Source organism: Falco punctatus (assembly GCF_963210335.1).
Source record: "Falco punctatus genome assembly, chromosome: 14".
Classification (NCBI taxonomy): Eukaryota; Metazoa; Chordata; class Aves; order Falconiformes; family Falconidae; genus Falco; species Falco punctatus.
In genome coordinates this window covers 14565918-14592963 of record NC_137594.1, presented here as the reverse complement: position 1 = coordinate 14592963, position 27046 = coordinate 14565918, and the positions used below count along the sequence as shown (strand labels likewise).

Sequence of the window (27046 nt, the reverse complement as noted above, 5' to 3'; positions counted from 1 at the left end):
GTAAATAGGGTTATGGTTTTATAGTTACTAAGTTATACAAAGCTCTATACCTTTTCCCAAAGGATCTGACCAGTCTAACTCTTCATTATAGAATATTGGACGCTAAATGGATTATTAGTTGTTTGTGTTTATTGTCAGTTTAGCATTCCTATCAGAATAGCTTTTGAACAAGCAATGCTGTGCTTTCCGTTATATTTTAGCTTATTATCTCAAAATTGCTCACTGGGATTTATTCAATGAAACCACTGCATTCTTTAAGTTATTTTACCTTGGTGGTTTTTTGTTTTGTTTTGTTTTTCTGGGCAGTTGTTTGGTTGGTTGGTGTTGTGCTGTTTGTTTTTTTTTTATAGAGTTGGTTAAGGCTTTTTCTGGTGTTTCATATACATACATAATTTATTGACTGACGTGTTTGTACATAATAATGTAGAATATGGCTGCCTGGCTTAGCTCTGTGCTCCAGTGCAATCTGCTGCAGCTAATGGGGAGCCGGAAAGCCTAAATCACTGTACTGGAAAGCAAATTGCGACTCCAAGTTTGTATTCAAGGCTCACAGCTTTGTGATGATGGTTGCCTTAATATTTGCAGCTTAAGCCAATTTCTCGCGGGAACTTGGCTTTCTAGTATGAGATTTCCAGACATCTTACGCTCCCAGCTTGATATCTGGCAGTTCAGAAACATTGGGTTCCCCACCAGCTAAGCCTCCATATCTTTAGGAATTTGTAAATTCCTAAATAAATTTAGGAATAAATAAACATACATAAATGGTTATGTTCATGTGTAATTTCCCATGTTGATGAATAACCACTTGTTTCAATCAAAAATCCAGCAATAAACCAAAGCTCCTGAAATATGGTCTTGCTAGCTCTTCCCTTTCTGCTCTTTCACATGCTGCGTGTTACCTGGAGCCCTGTGACACAGCCCGAAGGAGGCAGCACAGAAAAGGGATCTTGCCCGGAATGCACCATGATGGCAGTGATGGGAGATAAACCTCAAGCAGAGAAAGAAAATTCTGTAAGCCCTTTAAGATGAGATCATGAATTCATGAGGGGGCAGAGGGAAATCAGCAGGGGAATGGGGACTGTTACAGTGGTGTATGACTAGACCAAGTGAGGGAAAGCATAAAGCAATCAGGGAGCAGATCAGACTCATTGCCAGAGTAAACTCAGTTACACAAAAGTAGGTGAAAAATGGACTGCTAAATTCCTTAGTTGCCACCTGGAAGCTGGATATTAAATCCAAATATCTGGTCGTTCTTAAGTGTTTAGGAATTCATCAATAATTCCACAGCAGTTTTGAAATTGATAAGGAAGAAAATTGTGGGTTGGTAATAGTGTTTCTTCTCTATTTAAACTGTTTCTGTTTTTTAGTCTGGGTGAGGTTGATGTACCCAAATGACAGTTTCCTAGACATCCTCTGCAGAGTTAGGCTGCTTCACAGCATGTTAGGTATGAAAAGCACATACACACACAAATCTTAATACCTTTTTCTTCTGTTAAACTGATATAATTGTTTCTAGGGACAATTAAAACAGATGTCATATTAAAACTGTAGTTTACTTGTTTGAACATGATAAGCCATGTCAAATTCAGATGGATTAATTAGATGGAGACTGTTACCTGACTTTATATTCCTCTTTAATTTTATATAGTTGTACTGAACTGAGACATCTCTCTCAACATTGCTCTAGTTTATACGACTCATCTTACCATTCCTATGTTCTCATTAAAGCACAGGAGCAATTTCATTTGCTTTTTATTTTGTAATTATTTATTTAGAAAATATCCTTTCTCATTTAGTTTTAATTTTAAATAAAAAAGGAAAGAATCTCTTACTGTAGTAAGGAATTGCAATAGCTGGGAATGAAATACACACTGTAAAAAGTATAAACCAAAAGATTTGTACTTAAATACCAGGGAAGATCTGATTATTTCTGATGGAAGAGGGGCTGTTCAAATGACCCTGGTATCTCCTCTAGTATCAAAGCATCACAAAGAAGCTAAAGCAGCTTAAAAGCCAGCCTAGTATCCTCTTGCCCTTGAGCTGCAAGTTCTCTGGACTGTACAGAGCACTTTTCAGCATGCATAACTAATATAAACTGTCGTGTTCTTACACAGCAATAGCCTTTCACCTTTTTATTATGTTCTACCCAGTGTCACTTGTACCTTCTGATGTATCCCACAGTGACAACTTTTTAAAGTTTCCCATGAGAACCCTACTGAGGTTGAGTGAAGGGCTTGAAATGCCTGTCATCACAATGTTGGGGTGCTGCGTACTAAAAATTCTCCAGGGTAGGGAAATGTTTCTGGTTTTTATTTTAATTACTGCTTAAAGTTCCTTAGACAAGCTGATAAATAATAATCATGCTCACTGGCTTTCCTGTTTTGTATTTAATATGGCAAGGAAAAAATTATTGCTCCAATTTTCAGGGCAGTGGGGGTCTTTGCCTGCCTCTCATTAGCTTCCATTTCATATTACCTTGCTTCATTCTGGGTACTGGCATGCTTGCTTCCAGCTCAGCTCCATAGCTTCTTCCCAAGCCCCTGAGGCCATATGCCTCCTGCACGGAGCTGATGTGGAGCAGCAAGGAACTCTGTGCCTCCCTTGTCAGCTCCCCTCCAGCATAAAATCCACCCTCTGTGCTTAGAGGGCAGCTGAGGCTGTCATATCAACTACCTTTAAAAATTATCTGCATAGCGACTGTTGGTTTCATCATCTTGTTTCCCATACAGTTAGGTTTTTTGTTGGTTTTTTCTTTTCCCCCCAAATTTTCTTTATGAGAGCAAATCCAGTCAAGGATTTGCAATGAGATGGTGATCCCAGAGCTGAACATGTTGACAGAGCTTGAGTACTAAGAGAGCAACGTGCCATGCTGCTACTGTGTATATAAACCGTGATGCACCTACAAAAAAGCACCAAGCCCCTTGGTTACATCATTGCAATTCATATTCTATGAACTAGGGAGGAGGATGCTGCATTTCTAACCTACTTTGTTATTCTCTTCAGTAGGTCTAATATTTGCAGAAATGCTCAAATAGAGATAAATCTTTTTTAATTCCTTTGGATTTCATTGTAATGGTGTTAATCATGATGAATTCTTTCAGTATTTAAGAAAATCAATTGTCAATTAGCTTTTATGGGGAATTATACATTGTGGTTAGTCATCAGTTGGGCATTATGGCTTTATTTGACAACTATGTTATTAAAATGTACAGTAATTTGCTTTTATTATAATCTTTCAAAAAGCCAACACAAGTTTCAAAAATAATGCGAGCTTTGGAATTATAATTAGAGCATGTTTTATTAGGAATTGTTTTATAATGCAGTGTTACTGTTCAGAATTAATTATTTTGTGTGAAGAATATTTAATTAATATATTATTTACAGGAACCAGATAGCTTACCTGGGTTTTTTTGTAAATGCTTGAAGAACAATAGCTGTATTAACAAGAGATGTAACAAGACATGAGTCTCCCAGGCATGCTGCTCTGACAGAGGGGGTCCAGAGCAGAGGACCGTGTCGAGGGACCGTGGGCAGCTTTCTGTGAATCAGCAAAGCCGAGAAGGGAGGGCAGAGAGAGAGGGGGTGCCCCAGCCCCCCGAGCAGGAAGCGTTGAGACCCTGACTAGCGGCATCTCTGGCTCAGCATTGGCAGGGCCAGGAGTGCAGGTGGCGGAACCCCCACAGGTAGCAAAGCAGCCCCCAGGCAGTGTGGGCGATCAGGAGTGTGGCACATGGGCCAGGGCTGGTGTGGGGAGGGTGCCGTCCCCCCAGTGCCTCCGAGAGATGAGCTTCAATAGTGGCCATTGCCCCCTGCCCCCAGAAGAAACCTAGCCATGGTTTGGCCACGAGCCAGCACCAGCAGGCATGTGGTGACCCAGGCAGAGCTCCCACATAAACGCAGCTGCCCAGGTCAGGGCTGCAGGGTGCGCTGAGCCTGTCCCTGCTGCTGGAGGGCAGCGAACCAACACATGTGTAAGGGGCAACCAGGTGGGCGATCCGCTCAGCCCGGTGGCAGGGCTGGAAGGGGAAGCAGAAAGGTTTAGGAGTGTCAGGAAGCATGAAGGGGAGGTGGGCTGGGGGAGCTGCTCTCTGCCATTACTGAGACAAATACACCATGTGGATGCATCTCAAGACACGGATGCTCCCCTACACACTCACCACCAGGCAGATGGAAGGGTCGGAAGTGATGGGGAGGAGCAGACAGGTCCCTGCTTGGGGCAGCAGGTGAATCACCCCCAGCCTACTTCACCTTCCAGGTGCCCCTATACAGTAGGCGTGTGGCTCTGGAACCTGAAGGCAAGGAAAATGGTGATGTGGACAAAAGCCCACCCGGTTTGGGGTTGCCTAGGGAGAGTCAGTCAACCCCATGCATCACAACCAGCTCTGCTAGGAAAGAAAGACAGGTGGTTGTCATCAACAGCTCCTCTCCGAGAGGAACAGAGGGCCCAGTATGCTGACCAGAGCCAACCCACATGGAAGTTGCTGCCTCCCTGGGGCCAGGGTCAGGGATGTTACTAGAAAATCCCCTTGCCTGGTACAGTCCTCTGCTTACTGCCCGTTACTGGTCTTCAAAGTGAGCAATGACGAAGTCCAAATGACAAGAAGTCTGAGAGCAATCAAGAGAGACCTCAGGGCCTTGGGACGACTGGTTGAGGGATCAGCAACACAAGCAGCGTTCTCCTCTGTCCTGCTAGTTGCAGGGGCGTGTAATTGGAAGATCACACAGATCAATACCTGGCTTCCCACCTGGTGCCAATGGCTAAATTTTATTTTTTTTTTTTTTTTATCATGGGTCAGTTTACATGACACCAGACCTGCTGGAAGAGATAAGGTTCACCTCTCGAAGCGGGAAAAGGATCCTAGGTCAGGAGTTAGCAGGGCTCATCAAGAGAGCTTTAAACTAGATTCAGAGGGGGAAGGGAATAAAATCAAGCTGGTTAGAGATGAGCCTGGGGGCTTTATACCAGGGTTGGAGGCTTGATAGCACAGCTGAAGTGCATCTATGCCAGTGCCCAAAGCATGGGCAACAAACAGGGGGAGCTGGAAGCCATTGTGCAGCAGGAAGACTGTGACATAGTTGCCATCATGAAAACACGGAGGGATAACTTGCATAACTGGAGTGCTGCAAGGAGAAGCAGCTGCAGGAACTAGGGTTGTTTAGAGGAGACTCGAGGGGAATTCTATTGCTTTTTACGGCTACCTGAAAGGAGGTTGTAGACAGGTGGAGGTCAGTCTCTTCTCCCAGACAACAAGCAACAGGACAAGAGGAAATGGCCTCAAGTTGCACCGGGGGAGGTTTAGATTGGATATCAGGAAAAATTTCATTTACTGAAAGCATTGGAACAGGCTGCTCAGGGAGGTGGTGGAGTCACCATCCATGGAGGTGTTTAAAAACCACGTAGATATGGTGCTTAGGGACATGGTTTAGTGATGGACTTGGCAGTGTCAGGTTAATGGTTGGACCTGATGATCACAAAGGCCTTTTCCAACCTAAACGATTCTATGCCTCTATGAAGACTTAAATAAGTAGTTAACCACTCTAAGGTAAATAGGCTTGATTAAATAATGAGTGGTTTAAAAAACTACTTTCTTTTCAAAACACTGGACCAGTTCCTACAAATTTGTATAACCAGATGAAATTTTGTTCCCGCTTAATCTGGAGATTGGTGCTGTACTGCAGGATTGGTTCAAAGTTTATTCAATCATTTCCATAAGCAACTTCAATAATACCTTGACCTAACTTAGCTAATTCTGTAATGAAATGGTGCATTAGTATGTAACATTAGCAACAAATGTTATTAAGCAAATGAGTGCATTATTTTCTAGCTACTTTGATTAAAGGCTACATGTTGGCTACGGTTGTGACAGCCTCTGTTTAAAAAGGAGTACTTTGAAGACATTAAACTATGATGGATACATGCTGATCTCATTATGCAGTTAAAATTTGGAAAAGTTCAGAGAAGCTTGTGATATTTCAGATACTACTACCTGTAGTACTCAGGGTAGCAGGGATCAGAACACTAGCCAAAGAGCACAGCAAAAATGGATTGATGCAAACCCAAATAGTATCCTATGCTGATATTTTTCCTAACTGCTAGGTATATCAAAGATCATCCTTATCTTGCTGAGTGTATTTATTGACCATAGCTTTTATTACAGAGCCGTCAAGTACTGATAATCTAAAATATATGCAAGTTTTAAAAGTCTATATTCAAGTTTTAAACCTTTTTGCTTATGAGGAATGTACTACTGGCCTTTTTCTGTCTCATTTGGGAGATAAAATGTGAGCTATATATTTGCTCTGGAATTGGCTTGGCTCTAAGGGAGCCATAACCGTTGCTACTCAAACCTCTGGATTCAGTGTATCTTAGAATTATTGTGCTGTTGTATTCAGTGGAGTATTTTAGTATAGTAGGTGCTATGTGAAATCGGTCTGTATAAACCTTGGCTCTATAAACGTTTTTACACTGAAATCTCTACAGTAATGACAATAACAATAACATTACTGGTAACTGTCACCCACTATATATACTGCATGCTTTGTTCAAAAAGCCATAAATAAATCTAAATAAATAGAAGCCTGTTGCTTCATCACAGATATCATAAAACAAAGGGTAAATTACTGCCACTGAGAAAGATAATTACTAGTGCCACTGAGCTACTTCCTTTACTTGGAGCATAAGAAATACAGTATGGGGTCACAGCTGGCCCACCCTATCTACAGCATCAACTGGTAGCAAATACTTCTGGAAAGAGCACAAGAAACATGCAAGACTAGAATTTTCCTTCCTCTGAGTTTACAGCCCTAGTCTCCAGCAGTCACCTGCTGTAGGCTTCTCTTGAACCAGAGACTGAGCCTGGAGCATTGTGTTCAAAAGTGACAGCTGGACCTTCCTCTCTGAATTTTCTGATCTACTTGTTAAACTACCTGTATTTTTCTGCTTTCCCTACATTCTGAAGCAACGATTCCATGTGTAATCCATATTCCTTTTGTTTTATGCTTGTTTGATGATTTCTTTGCACACTTTTTATTCCTTTCTATCCCTTTTATTTGTTGTTGATTTAGGAGATTATGTGAATGGTGCATTGGAAATATTTAACTGGTAGCTGAACAGTGTCTGTTTTATGGCAGATGTGCTTCATCCTGAAACCAGAAAATTCTTCTCTGTTCCCTTAAATATGACTTTAAAAGAGCAATGTTTTGAGCAGTGTTAGCTCCTATGCAGTCTCAGAGTTGTGAAATGCTTCCTGATCATCTTCCCACCCACTTACTCTCCTTCTCTGTGTGGGGAGACTCATGCAATTACAATTTACACACTGAGAAAGGGAATGGTGTTAAATATTATGCTGGCAGATGTAGCCTGCTTCTAATACATGTCCTTAAGATTTCTGTCAATTACTCTTCTTGCTATATTGTTCTCCTCTGATTAGTACTGCATGAAACATGAGTTTTAAAAAATTAAATTCAGGTCAATCACCGATTAAATGTATTGGCCCAGTGGGAGGTTGTTGCGAGTCTATGAAGAAGCTGCAGAGCATATGGACCACTATAACTTGTATATTGAGCTGGCTACTGGTGGACTACATCACCTTAATCAGTTTTTCAAGTTACCCTTGCTGTTCTGCAAGTCATTGTATTCCGAGCATTGCTATTCTTTATCGGTCTGCTGGGGTTAAAATGGCCATGGGGGAAAGGACAAGCGCTTCTCTGCAGTACCGAGAGTCGTGGCTAAACAGTAGATACGTCATACCTAAATTACCTTTCACAACCGAAAGAAAATGTGACTTTAAGCCAACATGTCTGAAAAATATTATGTACCATATAATCATGTGGCAGAAGGAGTTGGATATATCAAAGATTAGTACATATATGAAACAGAAATAAATTATGCTGCATATAGAGGGGTTTCTGTGATTACACTGAAGGACATTACTGGGGAGTCAGAGACTGGAGACAAGTGAGTGACAAGCTAATCTTGGCCTAAATAAAATATGAACCAAGAATAATGAAAACACTGAGACTTATGTTCTTACAGAGTGAATTGGAAGAGTTTTATCAAAAGCTACAATTAGTTGTCAAAAACATCCCTAAGCCATGACTTTCTTGTGTAGTTTAAAGACTTCAAAGCAGTGTGTCATTCAGGAATACACACTGCAGTGCAACTGGGATGCAGCTTAGAAGATAATGTTAATAGCAGTCTTTAACATCCTTAGATGAAAGTGGTTTTATAAACATTAGTTAAATGAGTTGCTAAAGATAATTTCTGTCAAGGACTTCATTATTATTTAATTGTTGCAATTTATTTCAAAATAGAAATACTAACAGATAAATGTAGATGGTTCCAAAAGCTGCAGAAGAAACAAGAATGGCTTTGCAACTAAGTCTAAAGAATGTGAGATAGAGACCAAATATGTGCAGTGTTTGGAGCTGTTTTTTTTTTCTCTTGTGAAGAACAAACTGATACTGATAAAACTAATTACAGAAGAAAATGGAGAAAACTGTTGTATCATCCAAACAAATACAAATCAGCTAAAAAACATTCCCTTAAAGCTCACTTGGGTAAAGACAGCGAAAAAGCAGCACACAAGAAGCTGCGAAAAATGTTAATAGATTACATCTCACTTGGGAGAAGCATACTGATGATAGACTACTGATGAACGAAAGACAGCTAAAAACCACAGAATGAGGCAATTTCTCCTGCCTCTGAGCTTTGTGGAAGGTAAATGGAAGGGAAAATTACTTAAATATCACAAACATGATGGGGAGAAATGCAGTCACAGATTCAAGAGATTTTTCTTTGTACATTGCTAAATCTTCTCCACCAAAGGTACAGAGGCTGTAACTCTGGCCATGCTGTATGCAGTGGGGCTTTGGCAATCAGGAAATTGTAATTCATTATTGTTTGTGGTGCATTTATTTTGCCACTTAAGATAGAAGCCCCACGGCACTATTCAGTTTAGTACATAAAATGAGACAGATTTAGGCTACCATTGTACCTGCAGGATGATATACCTACTCCTGTGGGCTGTATGCTTGGTTGCAACAAACTATTTCATGCTGACTCTGGATCTCTGTGAAGATATTTATACTTTCTTTGTACAAAAATACTGGATTTGTTAAGACAATAATTATTTCTAGACTGATGGGCTCTGGACATAAAACCTGCCTAATCCATAACCACAAGCTAGACCATAACTCCGTGATTTTATCACTGATCTTCCAGACTTCTTTTAACCTACCCAGTTGATCAATCCTTGTGTTTTTCACTGGGGTTATGAGTGCAGTGGAAGTGAAGAGCCCAGAGTTTGTAAGTGTGCTCACAGTGCAGAACCTGTGGAGCATCACTCCTGTCTATGCGAGAAGCAGGTGACCTGCTGCCATTAAGTAGAAGTATGTTTGCCTGGGAAATGAAATGAACTGAAAAAGTAGAGAGGAGAAAAAATTTGGAAGATAAATAGCACTGGCAATGGCAACCTTTAGTGACCTCAATGGAGTAGCCTAGAGATGACAAGAAATTCAGTCCGGAAAAGGTTGATGATTTATAGACTATGAGTAAGAATGGCCTATATCTATTGATATGAATTATAAGTAAGGACAGCTTATCTGTTAAAAAAGGAAACTATCTTAAAAAACAAATGTTTCTGGAAAATGATTGGCACAAGATGAGAAGATCTTTGTCAATTTCAATTACATGAAATGATCACAAACAACTCTTCCAGTAGGTTAAGAGAAGTGAGCAGGACAAGCTGAGTGGCACTGTGATTATGGCCTAAAAAATATTACTGGAGGAATGTTCAACCTTCCAAAAGCTGATAATGAATATACCCTAGTAAAGTTTAAATTATTGCATTCTAAGAGTCTGACATTATATATTTATACATGCAAATAAGTATATATGTATAGGTAGGTTTTTTCTTTTCTTGTATCATAATGCAAGAGTTTGTCTATCAGATATACAATGTCAGATATGCCTTATGAGCGAATAGCAATGTTCTTTTTAGTTAGAAGCAACAAAAATATTTTTTAAGTAGTTATTCATCTTTCTAGTAAATGTCAAGTACAGTGAGTAGGAAAGAGATATTTTTATTTTGTACTGTATTCTGAAGCAGAAATATTAAAAGAACTGGAGCAAAGAGTAAATAGAGGCTTCTGCTTGTGGAAACGTTAAATTCCAAATAAAAACATCTAAATCAAAGCATATTACAAGTCTAAAAAGGAAAACATATTAGCCTAAATATGAAATCTTGTTATCAGGCAAAGTTCATGTCATTATAGGCAAAGAATAATTGCTAGGTCAGGATTTGGTCATGCCACTATAGGTACTTCAGTGGGAAATCTGTGAGCCACATCTTGTGTGTATGAAATTCTAGCTTGCACAGAACTTCAGTGTACTTCAGACCTTTGGAATATACACAATTCCAGGCAAACTGCTAGAAAAGCTACTGAAACTCATGATACTTTAATACTTAATTCAAAATTGCAGTTCAGTTGGAACTGAAAATAGAGGGGAAAACCCAGCTGTAGCCTGTCACAGTTGACAGGCTGTGCTGTATGTAGGGGTGACATCCTCCAGGTGACAGTTCGGACTGACATCTGAAATGCTTTGTCACACTTGTTGCAATCTAGATGGACAGCTCCATTTTTTTATTTTTTTTTTTCAAATAGCAATGTTACCTAAACGGTGCCGCCATCAGCCAACTATACGTGAGGCAGGCTGCTTGGTATCCTTCTCCTGGTCCAAACACAGACCAATACAAAGCCCCAGTGCTGTTACCCTGTGAAATAAAACTTACCTCATTTAGCTGCTTCTTGCTATTCCTTAACTTCTACAGTGTAGACATGGGAGGATAATTTCTGTACCCACAAAGTCTATCCTCTCAGAACATATATTCAAGCAGTTTACATTTTGGTTTTGAGTACCTTTTTAAAAACATTAAATCCTCATACATATAAAATTTCCTGGACCTGCTAGGAAATTATGTGTTTCTCAATAGCTCTTTTGATAGTTCTAGGGCTGTGCAAACCAAGAGAACTCTGCAGGGAGCTGGCACTTTTTATTTGTGATCGGAGTTAGAAGCTGACATGTATGCAATTACTTGCAAATTACATGAGCACTCACAGAGGAAAATTTGGAGTTCTGTTACTATGTTACATGGTGAGAGTAAGCCAGTTCTGTCCAACGCTACTATCAGATTGCTTGCAGAAAGTTATGTACAGACATCTGCATATTGGTGATTTGTACTGTAGATTTTTTTTACTAAAGATATCTCAAATACAGGCTCATGCTAAGTCCTGAAACAAGAAAAACTATCATTTGTATGTTCGCCTTCTGATCCCAGCTCTGCCTCTAAGTGCATAACTTCTGCTTGCATTGGAGGAGGACAAAGTCATGGTACAGTTGCCAGTTCTGTAATTGGCTGACAGAAGATATCAGCACTATGTAATATTGTTAAATGTGGAAGTGATCTTCCCCTACTAATACTACTGCCGTTTATAGACAGAAAAAACAGTCCTCCATGTCTCATGATTCTAGCTCCTGTAAAAGCTAGGTAAAACCAGGTAACATATGCATCTCTAATATGGTTTAATTCCAGAATCGCTTATTCTAAATTTCTAATACCAAAAAAATGTGCATGTAGTAAAGGATGGTAAATTACATTTTGAGTATGCATTGGTAGAAGAAGGCAATGCTATAAGTAATGTCTTGAGGTTATTAAAATGTTATAATGCAGAATATTTCATGAAGAAAATATATCACAGTTGTGACATAAACTGGTTGCTAATTGTGTTAGGACAATAAATGCCAGAAGTTCTGTGTTTTCTTTAAGCCAGACAAGTTATAATCTGTTGTTTCTCTCTTGCATTTCATTAGTCATAGTTGATGCAGGATATTAAACAACATAAGAACAACTCTGATAGACAAAAAGTCCATATAGCTCAGTACCCTACCTCTAGCAGTGGCTATAAACAGATACTAAGGAATGAATGTGAGAATAAAGCATGTATTTAGTGATATTTCCCTAAATGTTTTCCCTATTTTGCAACCTCTTGACCAAAGTAATGTTTTGTAACCAATTTTATTCTTCCATTAATCTTCCAGTCCCTTAGCATAAGGATTCCTCAGCTTACCTTTTTCCTGTATCAAGAATTCTATTCATTTCAGTATTATATTTTCTCCCCACTGATATAATCTTCAAAGATACAATGTGATACACTAAAAATATTACAAAGCATCCATTCCTGTTTTCATAGATTCATGGAGGTGTACAGCTGGAAGCTACCTCGGAAGGTCCCCAAAACCCCATCAGTTATTCCTGAGTTGCTACTGGGAAGTGTACTTTACAATTTTCAGCCCAGACATTCCACATCTATTTTCAGGATACCTGAAAATTGAGCTAATCTTAACTACAGTTGGAAAGACTTGTTTTCCTCCCCCCAGAGTCTCAATTAAATCTCTTTGCCTCTGATTCAAGTCATTATATTTCTTGGCTTACACCCAAAGGTTACAGGGAATAGCTTACATTATCTCTTTATATTTTTGTTTTGAAATACTTTTAAAAGTGTTCTGTCTTCTCCATCTTTTCCAGTTGTTCCGCTTATATTTAAGTCATATGTAAATTTAAGCATAGCTGTTGTAGTCATCTGGATACTACTCTAGTTGGGCCACAATTTCCTTTTATTTAAAACACTCTGAGCAACAAATCATCTTTTCCCCAGTGATAAAGTAACATGGGTTTTCACATCTCCCATACAACCCTCAATCCCAACGGGACAGCCTTTTTCATCACATTATGGTCCTGGACTTATCTTCAGCTTGTGATCTACTATATAATCCCAGATCCTTCTTTACAGATCTGCTGCTTAGTTATTACTTCCGATTGAAACACGTTCTAGCTTTGCAGAGCATTATTTGTCAAGTTTATTTTAAACTCTAACCCTTTTTTCATCAGTGTTTGCAGCTCTAAGCAGTTTACCACCGCATGCAAGCTTTATAAAGCTTATTCTGTCTTCTGACATGTAGTTCATTAACAAATACACCAAATGGTGCTAGACCCAGACTTGTGCAGGACTCCTCACAGCACGTCTCTTTGGTTCGACAGGGAACTAACCGTTGGTAGTTCATCGGTAAGGACTGTATTTGAAGCAGTTGTCCTCTACAATACTTCCACTTATATCAGATTTAATAGTAGACATGAGAATGTCTTGGGAGATTGTGTAAAAATCTTACTTGAAAGTTTGATAGCTACTAATATCCCCCTGTTTCCGAAGCCTGTTATCCTATTATAGCAACAAATGTGACTGTATTGACATGATTTGTTCTTGATAAATCCATGGAGGCTATTACTTATCACCTTATAGTACTCCAGCTGCTTACAAATAGGATTATAGTTTTATTTTGTATTTTAATATGCACAAAATCTGAATGAAGGCTTTAATAAATTGAAGCGTCATTTGTTTTGAAAATTTGGTATTAAAACAACTCTTCCCCTAAGGGACTGTATTACGTGTTACCTGTCATAGCTCTTGTCCTCTTAAAATTTCTACACAACTTCTCTAAATACAGTGAACCTTTTTGAAGTCCTCAGTGCCCCCTTCTCCTCCTCCCATTGCAAATACTATCCACAAATGATTGCAATACACCCAGTAGGTACAGGAATGAGCAGATTGCACCTGGTGTGCCACTTCTACCCACCCAGGATTTGATAACACGCACCTTAAGGCAAGTGTATTAGCAGTGGCTGGGGCTAGGAGATGGAAGCGTGACCAAATTGTTTTCTGAAACTACATTCCTCTTGATGCCATTTCCTTATTTACTAGGAGGAGGTTTTTTTGTCTGACTTCTCAGTTTTAGCTGATTTGCTAAACTTAGACTCTCACTGTCTTTCTGTAGTGTTGATCTTTGACTTCATCTGGCAGAATCAGGTGCCTCAGCTGAACCATATACACATTTCAACATCCCTGAGCCTGTTGTAATACAGGCAGCACACCATTTCTTGTACTTGTCCGCTTGCTTCAACTACAGGAACTTCGTGTTGTATGAATCCATGTGAAAAGGAAAGGGAGAAAGCAATCTAATAGATCTCTTCTTCCATGAGACACAAAGAAAATTACACATTAGAATTAATATTTGCATGCACATAGGATGTGGGTTGCTCCACAAATAGGCTGGACACAATGGTTTTAAAGTTTCAGTGACTGCTACTTGCATAAATTGAGACAGAGTCCCTGAAATGCGTGACATTTGTGTTGTAAAGCTGGTGTCTGGCAGAATCCTAGCTCAATATATCCAGACATCAGCATCGTTACAGACCACATTGTAGTCTCCAGTTAATACTGCTTAATTCTAGGAATCTGAGTTCTTTGTTTTACTACTTTATTAGTGAATAAGCTTATACGAGTTGCATCTTGAAAATTTTCTGGTGTTTTCTGTAGCCACAGGAACAAGCTGGGAAGGTTTGTAGGCTGTAATTTAACTCTGAAGATCTTGGGGTATGATGGCAGCTTGGGTTAGGATCACTTAATGACAAGGTATTCTGAAGCTTAAAGATTTCAGAAATACCATATTCAGGATGTGCCCAATGCCCCTGTGGCTCTGACTCAGCTTATCTGCATCCTGGCAGACTCATGTTACCTGCAGGAATGCAAAACAAATCCAGCAGGCTGTTAAGGAGGCGAGCCTGCCTGGCTCTAGTTGAGTTTTCAGGGAGCACGTACAGTATTATCCACTGGAGCCCTCTATATTGTTGTGGTTTGCCTCTTTGATTCCCAAGAGGGAATATGGGAATGCAGAAAGGGTGTCATTTCATCTTGGGAGTAGATAGCAACTTTGCAAGCAGAACATATATATATTCTGTTCATTTTTCTCTAGAAGTACAATGCAACGGTATAATTTGAAAAGTTGAAATCCCAGCTGAGATCCAAAAGATTTGAAATGTTGAGATCAGTATTTCCTTGTAAGCTTTACGTAACATCATTTTGCATCCATGTTATGCTAAAACCTTCTAATTATGCAAATCTGTTCTTCCCCTGGTTTTAGTGCATAAAAGCTCTTGTATTTTCCTTAATAAAAAAAAAAAAAAAAAGGGAAAACAAAACCAAAACACCTACTTATTTTCTGCAAGAACAAAGGAGTTTTTAAAATGTTGTCATTATGCTAAATAATTTGTCAAGTGCAGTGTATTACATTTGCAACTGCTTGGGTTTTGGACAAAAGTAAATCTTGGAAGCTGTTCCCTCTTTGCTTGTTGATATAGTTGCATAGGGATGAATTCCCCGCTTGCAGGAAAAGAAAGGGAGGATGCTCTGGAACGATACTCCAGAGGCATGAGGTGTATGCCCAGTTGTGCTGCGGTCCCTGTGTAATGTTGCAGTACCTCTAGCTGTTTGCAGGTGGTCATCGCATTTCTCTGTCCTTTTCCAGACTTTTAACTTAAGATTGTGATTTGCAGGACTGTCAGGTACTTTTAATGGTAGCTGAAATCCATAGGAACTCTACCCTGAATGCACTAGGTGCTACAGCCTGGGGAGCCACCCCAACCACCACCAGATTCTAGGCATATCAGACCAGGCCCCCAGATGATTGTCGGACACTTTTGAGCTGAGCCTATGTAAACGGCATATTTGTAAAAGGTTATGACAAGAGAAAATTTGGATTTTCATGGTGATTGCAGAACGCATACTGGTCAGCAAAACTGCAAGACTTTAATGGACATGAAGTGCTAAAAGTCCTTCAGAGATGGCGTTATCTGCATTATTAACATGAAAGGTATTTTTCATTTAGACATCTTTTCAAAACTATTTATTGAAACATAGGGAAAATAAATTACTTGAGAGCAGGAAATCTGGCATAGTTAATATAGATCACAGCCAGAGCTTTCCAACACTGTAAATAACCAAAAATTGTCTTAGAATGTGAACCATTTGAATAATGAACAGTGCTACCAGCTCTGTGGAGGATAAAAGCAATTAACACATAGAACAAACATCATTTGTAGGTAGCTGAGAAAACCTTATCAATGGAGGACACCCAGCCTTCGATAGCTTTAAACTCTTTCTGTCCGCAAATCAGTTACTTCTTACCTTTTCAGGGTTGAAGAAGGGTGATTATTCCGTCAGTTGTGACTTCTACTGACAAGAAATGTATTGCTCTGACACTGCAGGCTCCTTTAACTGGGGAACTGAATACTGTGTTCCTCAGATATATCCAAACTGCTTCAGAACCCTCTTACAGAATTTCTTCTTCAGGTCTATTTCTTTGGTGAGCAGTGGCGAGTGTCCTTGATAACTGTGCTGCTGCGCAATACAGCCTTTGAGAACGCTGCTTCATTTCATTTGCAAGAACATACGTTGATGACTGTACAGAGGCTGTGTGGGGAACTGTCTTCCGTTCTGACAAGTGGACCTATCAAATTGGAAGGGTGAAAAAAACGCCTGTCAAAAATGAATTAATATTCTGAATTTTCATTTAGAGTCTCTACGCTAATCATTCCTTTGGCAGCAGTAACCATTAAACATATTGTCCCTCTTCCAAAGATACAGAAAAGGAAAGATGAAGCTTTTGAAATGTCAAATATTAGAAAATTATGTTTTGATTTTAGAATCTTTATCCCCCTTACCTGAAGAGCTTCTTTTTTATTAAATAAACATGAACTCCATTCAGCAACTTCATGAAGACTGTTTTGTTCTAAAGGAGCGAAAGTAGCTAGCTGAGAAGAACCAGACACGTGGCTGCTGCTTCGAACCTTGGAGGCACTCGGAAGAAAGGCAGGCAGTGCAGGAGGAGACGAAGTGGAAATACACATGTAGTAAAGCCCAGTAAACCATTGCTGCTTATGAACACAATGAATCCTCAGAATTTAATAAAATATAGTGGTATTTTTCTGTGTACTTGAACACCTGCACTTCCAGCCCCACGGGGTATGCTAGCCATGGAAAGGGTAACATTACCCATTTGTATGGTGGCAATGTCTGTAATTAGTGGCAGTGGTAAAGGCTCCTTCCAAGGACATCTTAGCCCACAAGGTAATTATGAGCTCATTACTGGCAACTGGAGGTTTACCCTTGCTCACTCCAGTCATGCTTCCCCTTAGGGAGCCTGGGCTTTCTGGAGTTTCTGGTCCCAGAGAAGACAACACAATAATTGGACAATATTCCTTGCAAATCACAGTGTTGCTGAGGTTGGAAGGGACCTCTTGAGGTGATCCAGTCCAATTGCCTTGCACAAAGCAAGGTTGCTCAGGACTCTTGTCCAGTGTGATTTGGGCATCTATCTTCATGGATACTCCACAACCTCTCCAGACAACTTACTCCAGTGTCTTGACAACCTTCACAGTAAAAAAGTATTTTAACATGATCAGACGAAATGTCATGGTTTTTCATTTCCACCCATACTTTCAATACCAAACTGTGACTGGTTTTGGAGATTTGAGGCTCTAAACTCTTCACCTTAATTCTCAAATTCTAGTAAACCCCGATTCTTTTCTAAGACATGCGCAGCCCATCAGGAATGCTTTTTGCCACTATGAAGAGAACAAAGTCTTGGAGGGGAGAAGATGAAGACTATCAGGTCTGCACTACCTAGTAAGCAACAATTCAGCTTCTTCAGCTGTTATGTCATCAGTCTGGTGAAAAAAGGTATTGCTGGCATCTCATGTTTACAGTAAAAGCTGCCAGATTATTCTCAAACACGTTCAATGTCATGGTGCCGCATTAGCTGAAATTGGTATGATTTGGTTCAGTCAGTTTGATGTAATTTAAGTAGCAGCTTATTCTGTGCAAGGAATTTTATGCGTGACCCTTTAAGCCCAGCTGTGATGTAGCTACTCTAGCTTTCACTGTGTTCACTTGTCAGCTCAGAAACTGCCCTGGCCATTTCTTTGCTTTACAGGGGACTAATGTACTGGTACCACGGTTACTTAGCGATTATGTAAACAAAGATTTGGCCTAAAAAATGTACTTGTGGGCTAAAAAAGATTTTTAGGATGAGGTAAAAGTAGCCACCTGACAGCAGATGAGCAATGCTACTTCAGGAGTTCCCGAGTTTTTTTCCTTGAAATAGAAAATCTGAGGAATGATCAACCCTGTAATACAAGGCACATATACCAACACCAATTACTTACATAAAAGTTTGGGAACATCTCTTTCAGTACTGGTTTTGTGTGACATCATACCAAAAAGAGTTCTTGAGAATGTTTTTGTGGATATAGTGATAAGGTGTAAAGCTCAAATACAAAAGGGTGTAAAATGCGTATCTAAGAACTTCTTCAGCAGTCATTTATGGTCTTTTTTTCACTGAATTGTTTGAGAACAAGTAAGCCAAACGCGTCAATTAATTAATTTTGCTTAAAACTTCAGTTTTAACCCAACTATCATCACAGCTCTACATGACGTTTATGTGAAGTTCCAGACCCACCGAATTCTGAGGATTGTATTTTCTGTTCCGCAATTGGAGGGAGCATGTTAATGCAGTGCAAGACAAAAGCATTCACAGAGCAGCAGTAAATAATTGGAAGCAAACAGGAAATAGTTTGGTGTCTTTTTGTTTTGCTTTTTTGGGTTGTTCTGGACACAGCACACCTTGTTTCTCCTCATCTACCATTGGCAATTAATTGCTGGTTTTGTTTTGTATTGGCAGGACCAAGGCTGGTTAGAAGATCTACTCCAGGCTGCATTTCTCCATGCCTTCAGAGTCAGCATCAAGGTAAGAGAGGTTTCAAAGTTTTGGCCTTTATTTGGCTTAGTTTATAGGCAGTATGAAATTATAGTTTTCACACAAATCACTGAGTCTTAAAATACCTTTGATGGCACATCAACATTTCACTATGTTTAACACCAGAGATTAGTCCAGACTGAGTGGTTCTTACAAAGCATTTTTCACCCTCTGTAAAAGGTGGATTTCCCTTTTTACTTCCCTCTCAACTTCTTTTGGAAAACTGTCAGATTTCCCAGTGTCCTAAGCACCTGATCTATGTTTAGATACAGGTAAGATCAAGCCTCATCTGCAAGTAAAACAACTATTTTATAACTCTTAACATGACATGCTTATTTTTGTCCAAATCATCATAAAATTACATTGCTATCATTCTAGCTAAACAATTATAAGCTGCCTCTGACCAGTGTAAAATAATTTTCTTTCTAGGTAGGTCTTTATTTACTTTTCCTTCACTTCCTTTGAAAACAAGCAAGGGAAAAAAATACATTGGAAGGAAAAGGATTAAATCTCATAGAATTCTATCTTGAAACTTACTTCACTGTTAGAAATTCATAGCAAGACCTTTTTCAGATGTTCCTTGCCATAATGCAGCAAAACAAAACAAAATTACAAAAAATGAAAATACGTGGTATGAAGAAACAACGGCTTTGTAGTTCAGTGTCTATCTTGCATGAGCAGCCCTTCAGGAGGGCTCCATGAACATATTCTGCGTCTGCTGTAGCATCTCTTTGACTGGACACACTAGAAGTCCATACACAAATAAATACACATTATCGTTAGTCACGAAGAAGTGCTCACTCCAAGTTTTTATTAAAATTAAAACACAGGGAAGTATTCCAACATACTTCTGGTTGAGAATCTAGACAGCTAATATGTTTTTAGGATCATCTGGTTTTACAGTATTCCAGAATCTCAGTTAACCCTTTTGTGAGTGTACATTCACAGAGCCATGAAAGTGAGCAAGCACCTCATTATTCAGCCAACTACCACAACATCATCACCAAGAAACTGGTAACTCGGAACCTCAAGGTTATAGGGAGCAGGACCTTTCCTGATTCTGCCAGAGGCATCATAATGGGACCCATGACAAGGGCAGTAATAACCACCAAAATCTCCAGAGTTAGCAATGGGCACACAACCAAGATGAGTGCAGACACCCACCAATATGACCCACTCTGGTTTCTTTACTCTGTCTAAGTCATGCTGCGGATCCCTCAGTTTAGACAAATCAACTTCAGCTTCCTGATTAATCTCTGCCTGGGTTCTGTGACGCACAAAAAGGGGCTTCCCTCTCCACTTGAAAGCCATGTTCTTGCCTTCTGGAATGTCAGATAACTTGATCTCAATCTTTGACAACGCTAGCACATCAGCAGAGGCACTCAGGCTGGAAATAAACTGGGTGACAGCATTTTTAGCAGCATATGCAGTTGCTACACATGTTGTTGCAGTCAACAGGTATGAAAACCCTTTTCTAGCTTCACTGCTGCCTTGAGAAGATACGGTGGCGTCTAGCACATCTTGACGACGATAGGCAGAGAAGTCAGGTACCACGACATCATTATGGATGTAACGAACACTGGCAGGTGCTGCAAGAAAAATATGAAATGACAAAACTTTCAGGTAAAAAATATTATGATGTATATACACTTTTTTAATTGCATTTTTGGAATAATGGGTAAAAGTTATTCCCAAGTCTGGGTAGGATTCCTTTAGTTGTAAATTTTGATTTTAATTTGTAGGAAAATGGTTTCCAGAAGGTATTTTTGATAGGTAAAACAGGTGATTTGTGAATTTAGTTTTACCTATTTGAAAATTACACGTAGCCTGGTAAGGACGCACAGAAATCTGTGAGAAGTTCTGGGTTTAAAGTAAACTGTTTTTTCGGAAGTCTTCAAGAAAAAGCTCCTGGAGGATACCATGACTAGCTAAGAAAAGACATATCTGTTTTCCATTCAAAAGTTTCCCTGAAAAAAACTACTACAAAGAAATCTGTTGCTGAACACTTTTGTGCTTTCTTTTGACTTAAGTAACTTCTATGCCTTTAACAATCTTCACTATGTGGTTAAGCATTTTTCAGATTAAAGAAAGCAGCATCAGGCATCCCTCTTTACATTAAACTATTGTCAAAGCCAACCGCCCCAATAAATAATTTTTAAACCTACAATTCCCTATTTGCCAGGCTCACTTCATAGAAGGATTTAGGGATAAAACTAATAATTATCCAGTTACCAAGCATTACAAGTGGGATTCTCACATCAAACCTGTGTGCTAAACTAAGGTGATAGCTAACCAAGATGCGTTCCATTAATTTCTTCAGAACAAGAAAGCGGCTTCCCTCAAGGAACATCTATTAGCCAAAGTGAAGAACGCACAAAAGACAGAAGATATTACTTGCCAGAGTGCAACACTTCTTATTTATAAAGTATTTAGTCTTTATTTTTTCACTAGCAGTTGGCACAAAGTTAAGAGAGGTTAATAAAACTCATTCTCTCAAAAGTACCTAGAATAGCTCTTGGGGATTTAAAGGCAAAATAATGGGGGAAATATTTACGTTTATTTACAAGTAACTAAGCATACAACAGGTATTTGCTGTAGGATTTAAATTGCAGAGAAATTAAATTCAAACCTCTGACAGAGTAAACCATGCCAATTTATTTCGGCGTCAAGACTTAAAATATTTCTCATTTAGCAACAAGCAATATGATTAACTTCTAAACCTTCCTTATATGCAGCAAAAAGCAGGCTTGATAACTGAAACTAACGTAGCTGACGTTCAGTCATAGTTACAGGTTTATAGAGTTCTCAGTGGAGCTCATCCTGCACGGGGAGGTGCCGGGGGAGGTACCAGCGGCGGTGCCAGGGGAGGTGCGCAGCGCTGCGGCCGCGCCGCATCTTCCCCGAGGCTCCGCCGGCTGCGGGGCGGGGGCGCGCAGGGCCCGGCGGGGGCGCGCTGCTGCTGCAGGCTGCCTGCGCCCGAGCTGGGCGAGCGCGGCGTGAGCCGGGGGCACGGCGATCCCCGAGCGCAGCGCGGCGCTGGTTCTGGCACACCGAATTCACCGTTAGAGCCGCTTTTCCGCAGCAGTAAAACGCGCCGCGAGTTCTCGCTGCGCAGCGCTGCTCGGCTGCCCCCCGTTAGACGCCCCATGGAGCTGAACGCAGTTTTCCTGCGTCTTCGCAACGCAAAACCGATACCCGGCTGCGGGCAGCCGGCCGGCCCCGGCTCTGCAGCCAGCGGCTGCTGCTGTCCCTGCCGCAGCCCGCACCCAAACGGGACGGGACGGTGGCGAGCGCCAGCGCCTCTGCACGCACTCGCGGCGCTGCCGGGCCCGCAGCACCCCCGCCAGCCGCTGCGGCGACACAGCCGCTGTCCCCGGCCCGCCGCCCGTCCCCCCGGCCCCTCCGCCCGTACCGTTGAGACTGGCGCCGGCGACGAGGCCCCCCCGCGCCGCGCGGCCGCTCATGGACTCCCGGCAGAGCAAGGGCCGCTTCAGGTCCAGCGGCACCTTCTCGGCCCGGCGCGCCGCGGCCGGCGCCAGCGGCTTCAGCGGGCCGGGCACGGCGTGCGCCGCGGCCGACAAGTAGGGCGCGAAGGGCCCGGAGCGGGCGGCCACGGACAACATGGCGGCGGCGGCGGCGGCTGGGCCGGTCACAGCTGCGACCTTCCCGGCGGCGGGGCGGGGCGCTGCGCACGCGCGCTGACGTCACGGCAGCACGCCGTCGCGCGGGGCCGACGTCACTTCCGGGGGACGGTGCCGGGGCGCGCCGCGGGCGGGCGGGGCAGGGTGAGTCCCGGGGCTGCGGGACCCACCGGCGGCAGCGGGGAGGGGCCCAGCGGGCCGTGCCGGGGGTGCGGCCTAGGAACCCCCGCTGCGCCGCTTCGGTGCGGTGGGGCGGCCGGAGCGCCTCCCCTCGCCACGCGGCCTGGGCTGTCTCTAGGTCGGGAGCTTCAGAATTAATCTTAATTCCCTGCTCTGCTCGTAACCTTTCATGTGCCAAATTGGTTTTTTTTCTCAAGGCACCTTTCCCCCTCTCCAGAAGCTTGGCTGCGTGATCGCAGCCTCAGGCCGTGAGGGCGAGGGGCGCCGCCCGCAGCCCAGGCCGGGGCCAGGCACGAAGGGCCCTGAGCTTTGCCGGGGTTCGGGCGGTACCAGGCTCCGTGTCGGATCGGCCTGTTACCGTCTGTACAGAAACTACTGCCTGAGCATACCCCTGCCCCGTGAGCTTCACGTCACGCCCGCTAAGAGTGCTGTACAACGTTTGCCACTTTTTAGTTCTTTGTTTCTTTTTTTTCCTTTTTGCTTTTTTGTCCTTTCGACTTCCTAGATCCGCTGCAGAGTGGGAAGAAACACATCTTTTTCAGCTTGTCATAGGAAATCGGCAACGGATAGGTTTATACATTTTAAGTTTGAAGACTGCAAAGCACGTTTTACAGCGCACTTGTTGGGTTTGTTAACCACGTTTCTGCAGGCAGCCTCCAGCTGCCACAGCTTCGGTGTGTTCCATTGCTCATCAGCACACGCCGTCTGGAGCTCGGGCTGCTGGGGAAGTCAGACAGTTCTCCAGAAACTCATCATCAGTGATTAGGAGGGTGAAGGAACACAGCCGCTGTAATTACTGCCAAAAATATATTTCTTCCATTCTCAATCACAAACATGGGCAGAGTTATAAACACTTGAGTCCAATTTTTTGTCTTCGCTCACATCAGTTTCATTCAGCTGTGTGAATGGTACGGGAAGCTTGCATACTGTTACACCTTTAGAGCTGCCCAGAACACCCCCGCCCTCTCCCCTCCCACATACTTTAAATGCTTTTCCATTAAGGGAAGAGATTTCAGTACTCTGGGCATCTTTGAAGTATTTTGATTATTTATGAAGAAAATACAAAGTTGCTTTCCTAAAGATAGAAAGGATTATTCTCCAAAAGTTCCTGCCACATTTTTCAGCAGCAAAAAGCTAAATAAAAAGTTCTGTTTCCAGGATTTGTTTTAATATTTTTTTTCTGACCGTGTACATTGCTTGTCCTTTTGTGGACACAGGCAAATCAAAGTACTGAGAAATATTAAATACTAAAAAAAATATTTTGGTAGATTTAAATATATCTTCTCTGGTCTGAGAGAGAGCAATAGATCTGGCTTGACCTGCCGGGGTAGTCCTAAAATGGTTGATGGTGTTACTTTGTGGAGCTTCTCAAAGGGAAATAAAATTGGTTTGTTTTTTTCTTTGTTTTTAAAAGTACATCTAAGATGGTATGCCAGCAGTGTGCAAGACAGAAATACTGATTCATTTGTATGTTTAGTTTCTTTAATTAGGTAATATGTGTGATTTCACCCTGTTGACTGCACTGAAAAATGAACTGAAACAAAACAACGCTGCTGTCAGCTCCTTCCCTCGTGCAACAAGCAGCAAATGACATCCTCCAGGCAAATTAAAACCAAATCCACTCCCAAGAGCTATTCTGGAGGTGGTAGTTCAGTTAATAAAATGAATCTTGGCAGATACAGGCCATTCACACTGAGGAAGGGCAGCATTTTTAAGAGACAAGGAGGCAGAATGCCATAGTAGTCTTTCTCCCCTTTGCAACAGGGAGGCTGCTGGCTGCCTCCGCAGAGCTACATCCTTGGTGTGCAGAGAGGGCCCTGGCCAGGCAGCAGCACTGTGAAACAGAATAAGTGTCTCAGGGTCTTGGAAACACCAACCCAGCTCTAATGAAGGCTTTCCTCTGGGCAAGGTTCCAGTTCTCTGTAATAATCGCTCAGCTTGGGTTGATACTCTCACCCAAATCTTGTGTGGGTTAATTGCAAGGATAAGAGACGATAGATGCATCACATAGATGGATCCTGACGAAAGGAAAGATCCATTCTTTCGCTAACAACGAGGGTGGATAAATAAATAAATAGCTGTGGGGTTTTTTATTTGTTTTTCCAAATTTATTTTGCATTACAGCATCCGTGTCATGCTTGGCTTGTCACAGCTTCTAAGGGTAAGATTCAGTTCGATACTAGGTGCATACCTGCTCCAGTCAAGCCTTTCAACTAGTTCGGGCTTCTACAATTTTCCCAAAATGCAGGATGAACTTGACACAGAGATATGTTGTGAAGATATTTGAGCTAAGTCATCTCCTAGAAATCTAACCACAATTTTTCAGCTAGTCAGCACAGTCTATCCACATGAGGCTGTGAAGCTTTAGTGTTTCGTACTTGCTGTGTAAGGAGCTATTGTTTTGAAATTCAGCTGTTGCTAGTGGTGTTGCTACTAAATTTTTTTATGATTGTGCATGAAAATAACCCTGCTTCTGTGGAGTATTTGTTTAGGGACTGGCCTTATTAAGATTTATTTAAGGGTTTGACTTTTTCATGTAAGTAATTCACTGAATCTTTTTAACTGTTGTCTGAAATATACTGAAATATGGTCATTCTAATTAAGTGGGATGGATCATTCCAGTTCTAGTAATATTGATCTATAATTTATTTCTTTCCCGACAAGTTTGACATCTAAGCCTGGATAGATAATGATTTACCTAACTCGATGTACTGTTGGTAGCTGTAGTTAGTAGTGATGTAGTAATTATAGGATATCATCATAATATTGTAGAGGAAAGGTAATTTGTAGAAAGTAGTAGAGCTATGAATCAATGTACGGGTGGAAGTAGACAATATTCAAGCAGGGGGGGGAGAAAACTAGGAAGACCGATTTTAACAGCACAAGTTTTAGAAACATTATTTTGTTTAAGAGGCAAAGAGCTACAGAAACATGATCTTGTTTTCTGTTTTTTAACAGATTACAAAATTGTTACGGTCATAGTAAAGATATGATCAGAACCAAACAAGTTTAACAGGGCAAGAGAAGTTTCTGCTAAGGCCATCAGATATTAGTGTGCAGTAGATTCTTGGTGTTTCACCATGAAGCTGAGGATCTGAGCTAGTATTTGTAGAAGGGTTGTCAGCTGTGGGTTTGAGGGATTCATTGTTTTCTGGGCTTTTTAAAGATCCCTGAGTTTTGACAGTTGTGCAAGTTTTGAATTTTCTAACTCAGCTCAGCTGTTTGGGATGGGGCAGATGTGGCCTCATCCCAAATGATTTATTTTTCTGGCTGGCTGATATTCCCAGAGATGTTTGGCAAAATGTGCTTGCTACTTTTAAAGACTTTTGACAAAATGAGTTCACCGTGGGTTTTTTTGGAAAACATGGTTGTAAAGTTTTTAAAAGCGTAAGTCTGACTTCAAATTACAATGTGGTCAGAAGATGGTTAAAGAATGAAAATATTTCAGCTGAAAGGCACCATGTCCTGATGTTAGAGTCCAAAATGTAATTTTAATTTTAAAATGACTAAGCATATTCCAGTGCGTAGGTCTTTCTTTGAGAACTGCTGCTAGGCTTATGTTGCTGAGCATCAACACTGAGCAAGTGTTTTCCAGCCATATCTGAAAGTTAAATGCCAATAGAGTATTGTACCATCTAAGCAGACCTCTGCCATTGCTTTTGCGCATTCACAAGTGTTATCCTCATGAAAATTTATACTGTTTAATGTTCCTCCCATTTTAAAGTAAGTTAGAAGTTCATTTGCATTAATACAAAAGCTGTAAGATAATAGATCTGCAGTATTATGAAACAGTTGTAACGTATTGTTATAATGCTTTTGGGCATGTGCAGTGGTGCTTTGGTGCCTTTCTTTACATAGTGTTTTATTCTTGTGTTTATCTTTTCTTCAGATATTAACTGCAGAACTTGGCTGGCTTTTTGCTAGAATGTTGCTCACCCCAGGCAATTTGATCTTACCAGAAAGTTATCTTTCTTTGAGTCCTTTGCCATCTTGCATTATTTTTATGCTCTGAAAAGTCAGTGCTACTAAACTTGAGACTTCAGGGTTTGCATTTGCTTTTTTGGTTTTGCACTGATAATAATTTTGTTTCTCCATGAATAAGATTATTCAGAAAGAAGAAAAACCCCACAAACAAACTACTGAACTTCAATTGTGGAACACTGTTAGTAAAGCAGGTGTATCCTGCTGGAATGTGAGGGTTTTCACACTGTGCTGTAGAGGATGACTGAGAACAAGTGCCACGTGGCCCAGGTGATTCCCTCACACCACCTCCAGTCATGTTGCATGATCTTATGTCTGTAAGATGGGGGGGTGCAGATGATGTAACACAGCCCAGCTGTACGCAGGAGCAGGTTCCTCAGAGAGCTTATGGGGTCTCCATCTGTGAAGGAATTCAAAGCCCAGCTGGACACAGTCTGCTCTTGCTGACCCTGCTTGAGCTAGGGCATTTGCACTAGGTGATCTTGAAAGGTCCCTTCCGACCAAAGTGACTCGGTGACATTCAGACTTTCATGTT

General features: G+C 41.3%; 1 protein-coding gene and 1 long non-coding RNA gene across 2 annotated transcripts in view; one reads left to right on the top strand and one right to left on the bottom strand.

Annotated features, from left to right (window-relative positions):
* Nucleotides 1-19356, top strand: part of LOC308073097 — a 271143-nt gene extending 251787 nt beyond the window's left edge. Inside the window, exon 3 of the long non-coding RNA XR_013931903.1 lies at nt 18635-19356. This is a non-coding gene — a long non-coding RNA (uncharacterized lncRNA). The remainder of the gene's footprint in view (nt 1-18634) is intronic.
* Nucleotides 19357-19499: 143 nt separating this feature from the next.
* Nucleotides 19500-22396, bottom strand: UQCRFS1 (ubiquinol-cytochrome c reductase, Rieske iron-sulfur polypeptide 1). Its single transcript, XM_080410852.1, has 2 exons — nt 22122-22396; nt 19500-20298 (listed from the first exon to the last, which is right to left on the bottom strand). The coding sequence occupies exons 1-2, from the start codon at nt 22330-22332 to the stop codon at nt 19688-19690; spliced, it is 822 nt and encodes a 273-aa protein (XP_080266978.1). The 5' UTR covers nt 22333-22396; the 3' UTR covers nt 19500-19687.
* Nucleotides 22397-27046: the final 4650 nt, after the last annotated feature.

Bases quoted from the DNA above. Each gene is read 5' to 3' on its own strand.
- UQCRFS1 (XM_080410852.1), bottom strand. From the start codon at position 22,332: ATGTTGTCCGTGGCCGCCCGCTCCGGGCCCTTCGCGCCCTACTTGTCG. The intron at 20,299-22,121 runs GTACGGGCGGAG...TTTTTCTTGCAG, and splicing joins CGCCGGCGCCAGTCTCAACG to CACCTGCCAGTGTTCGTTAC.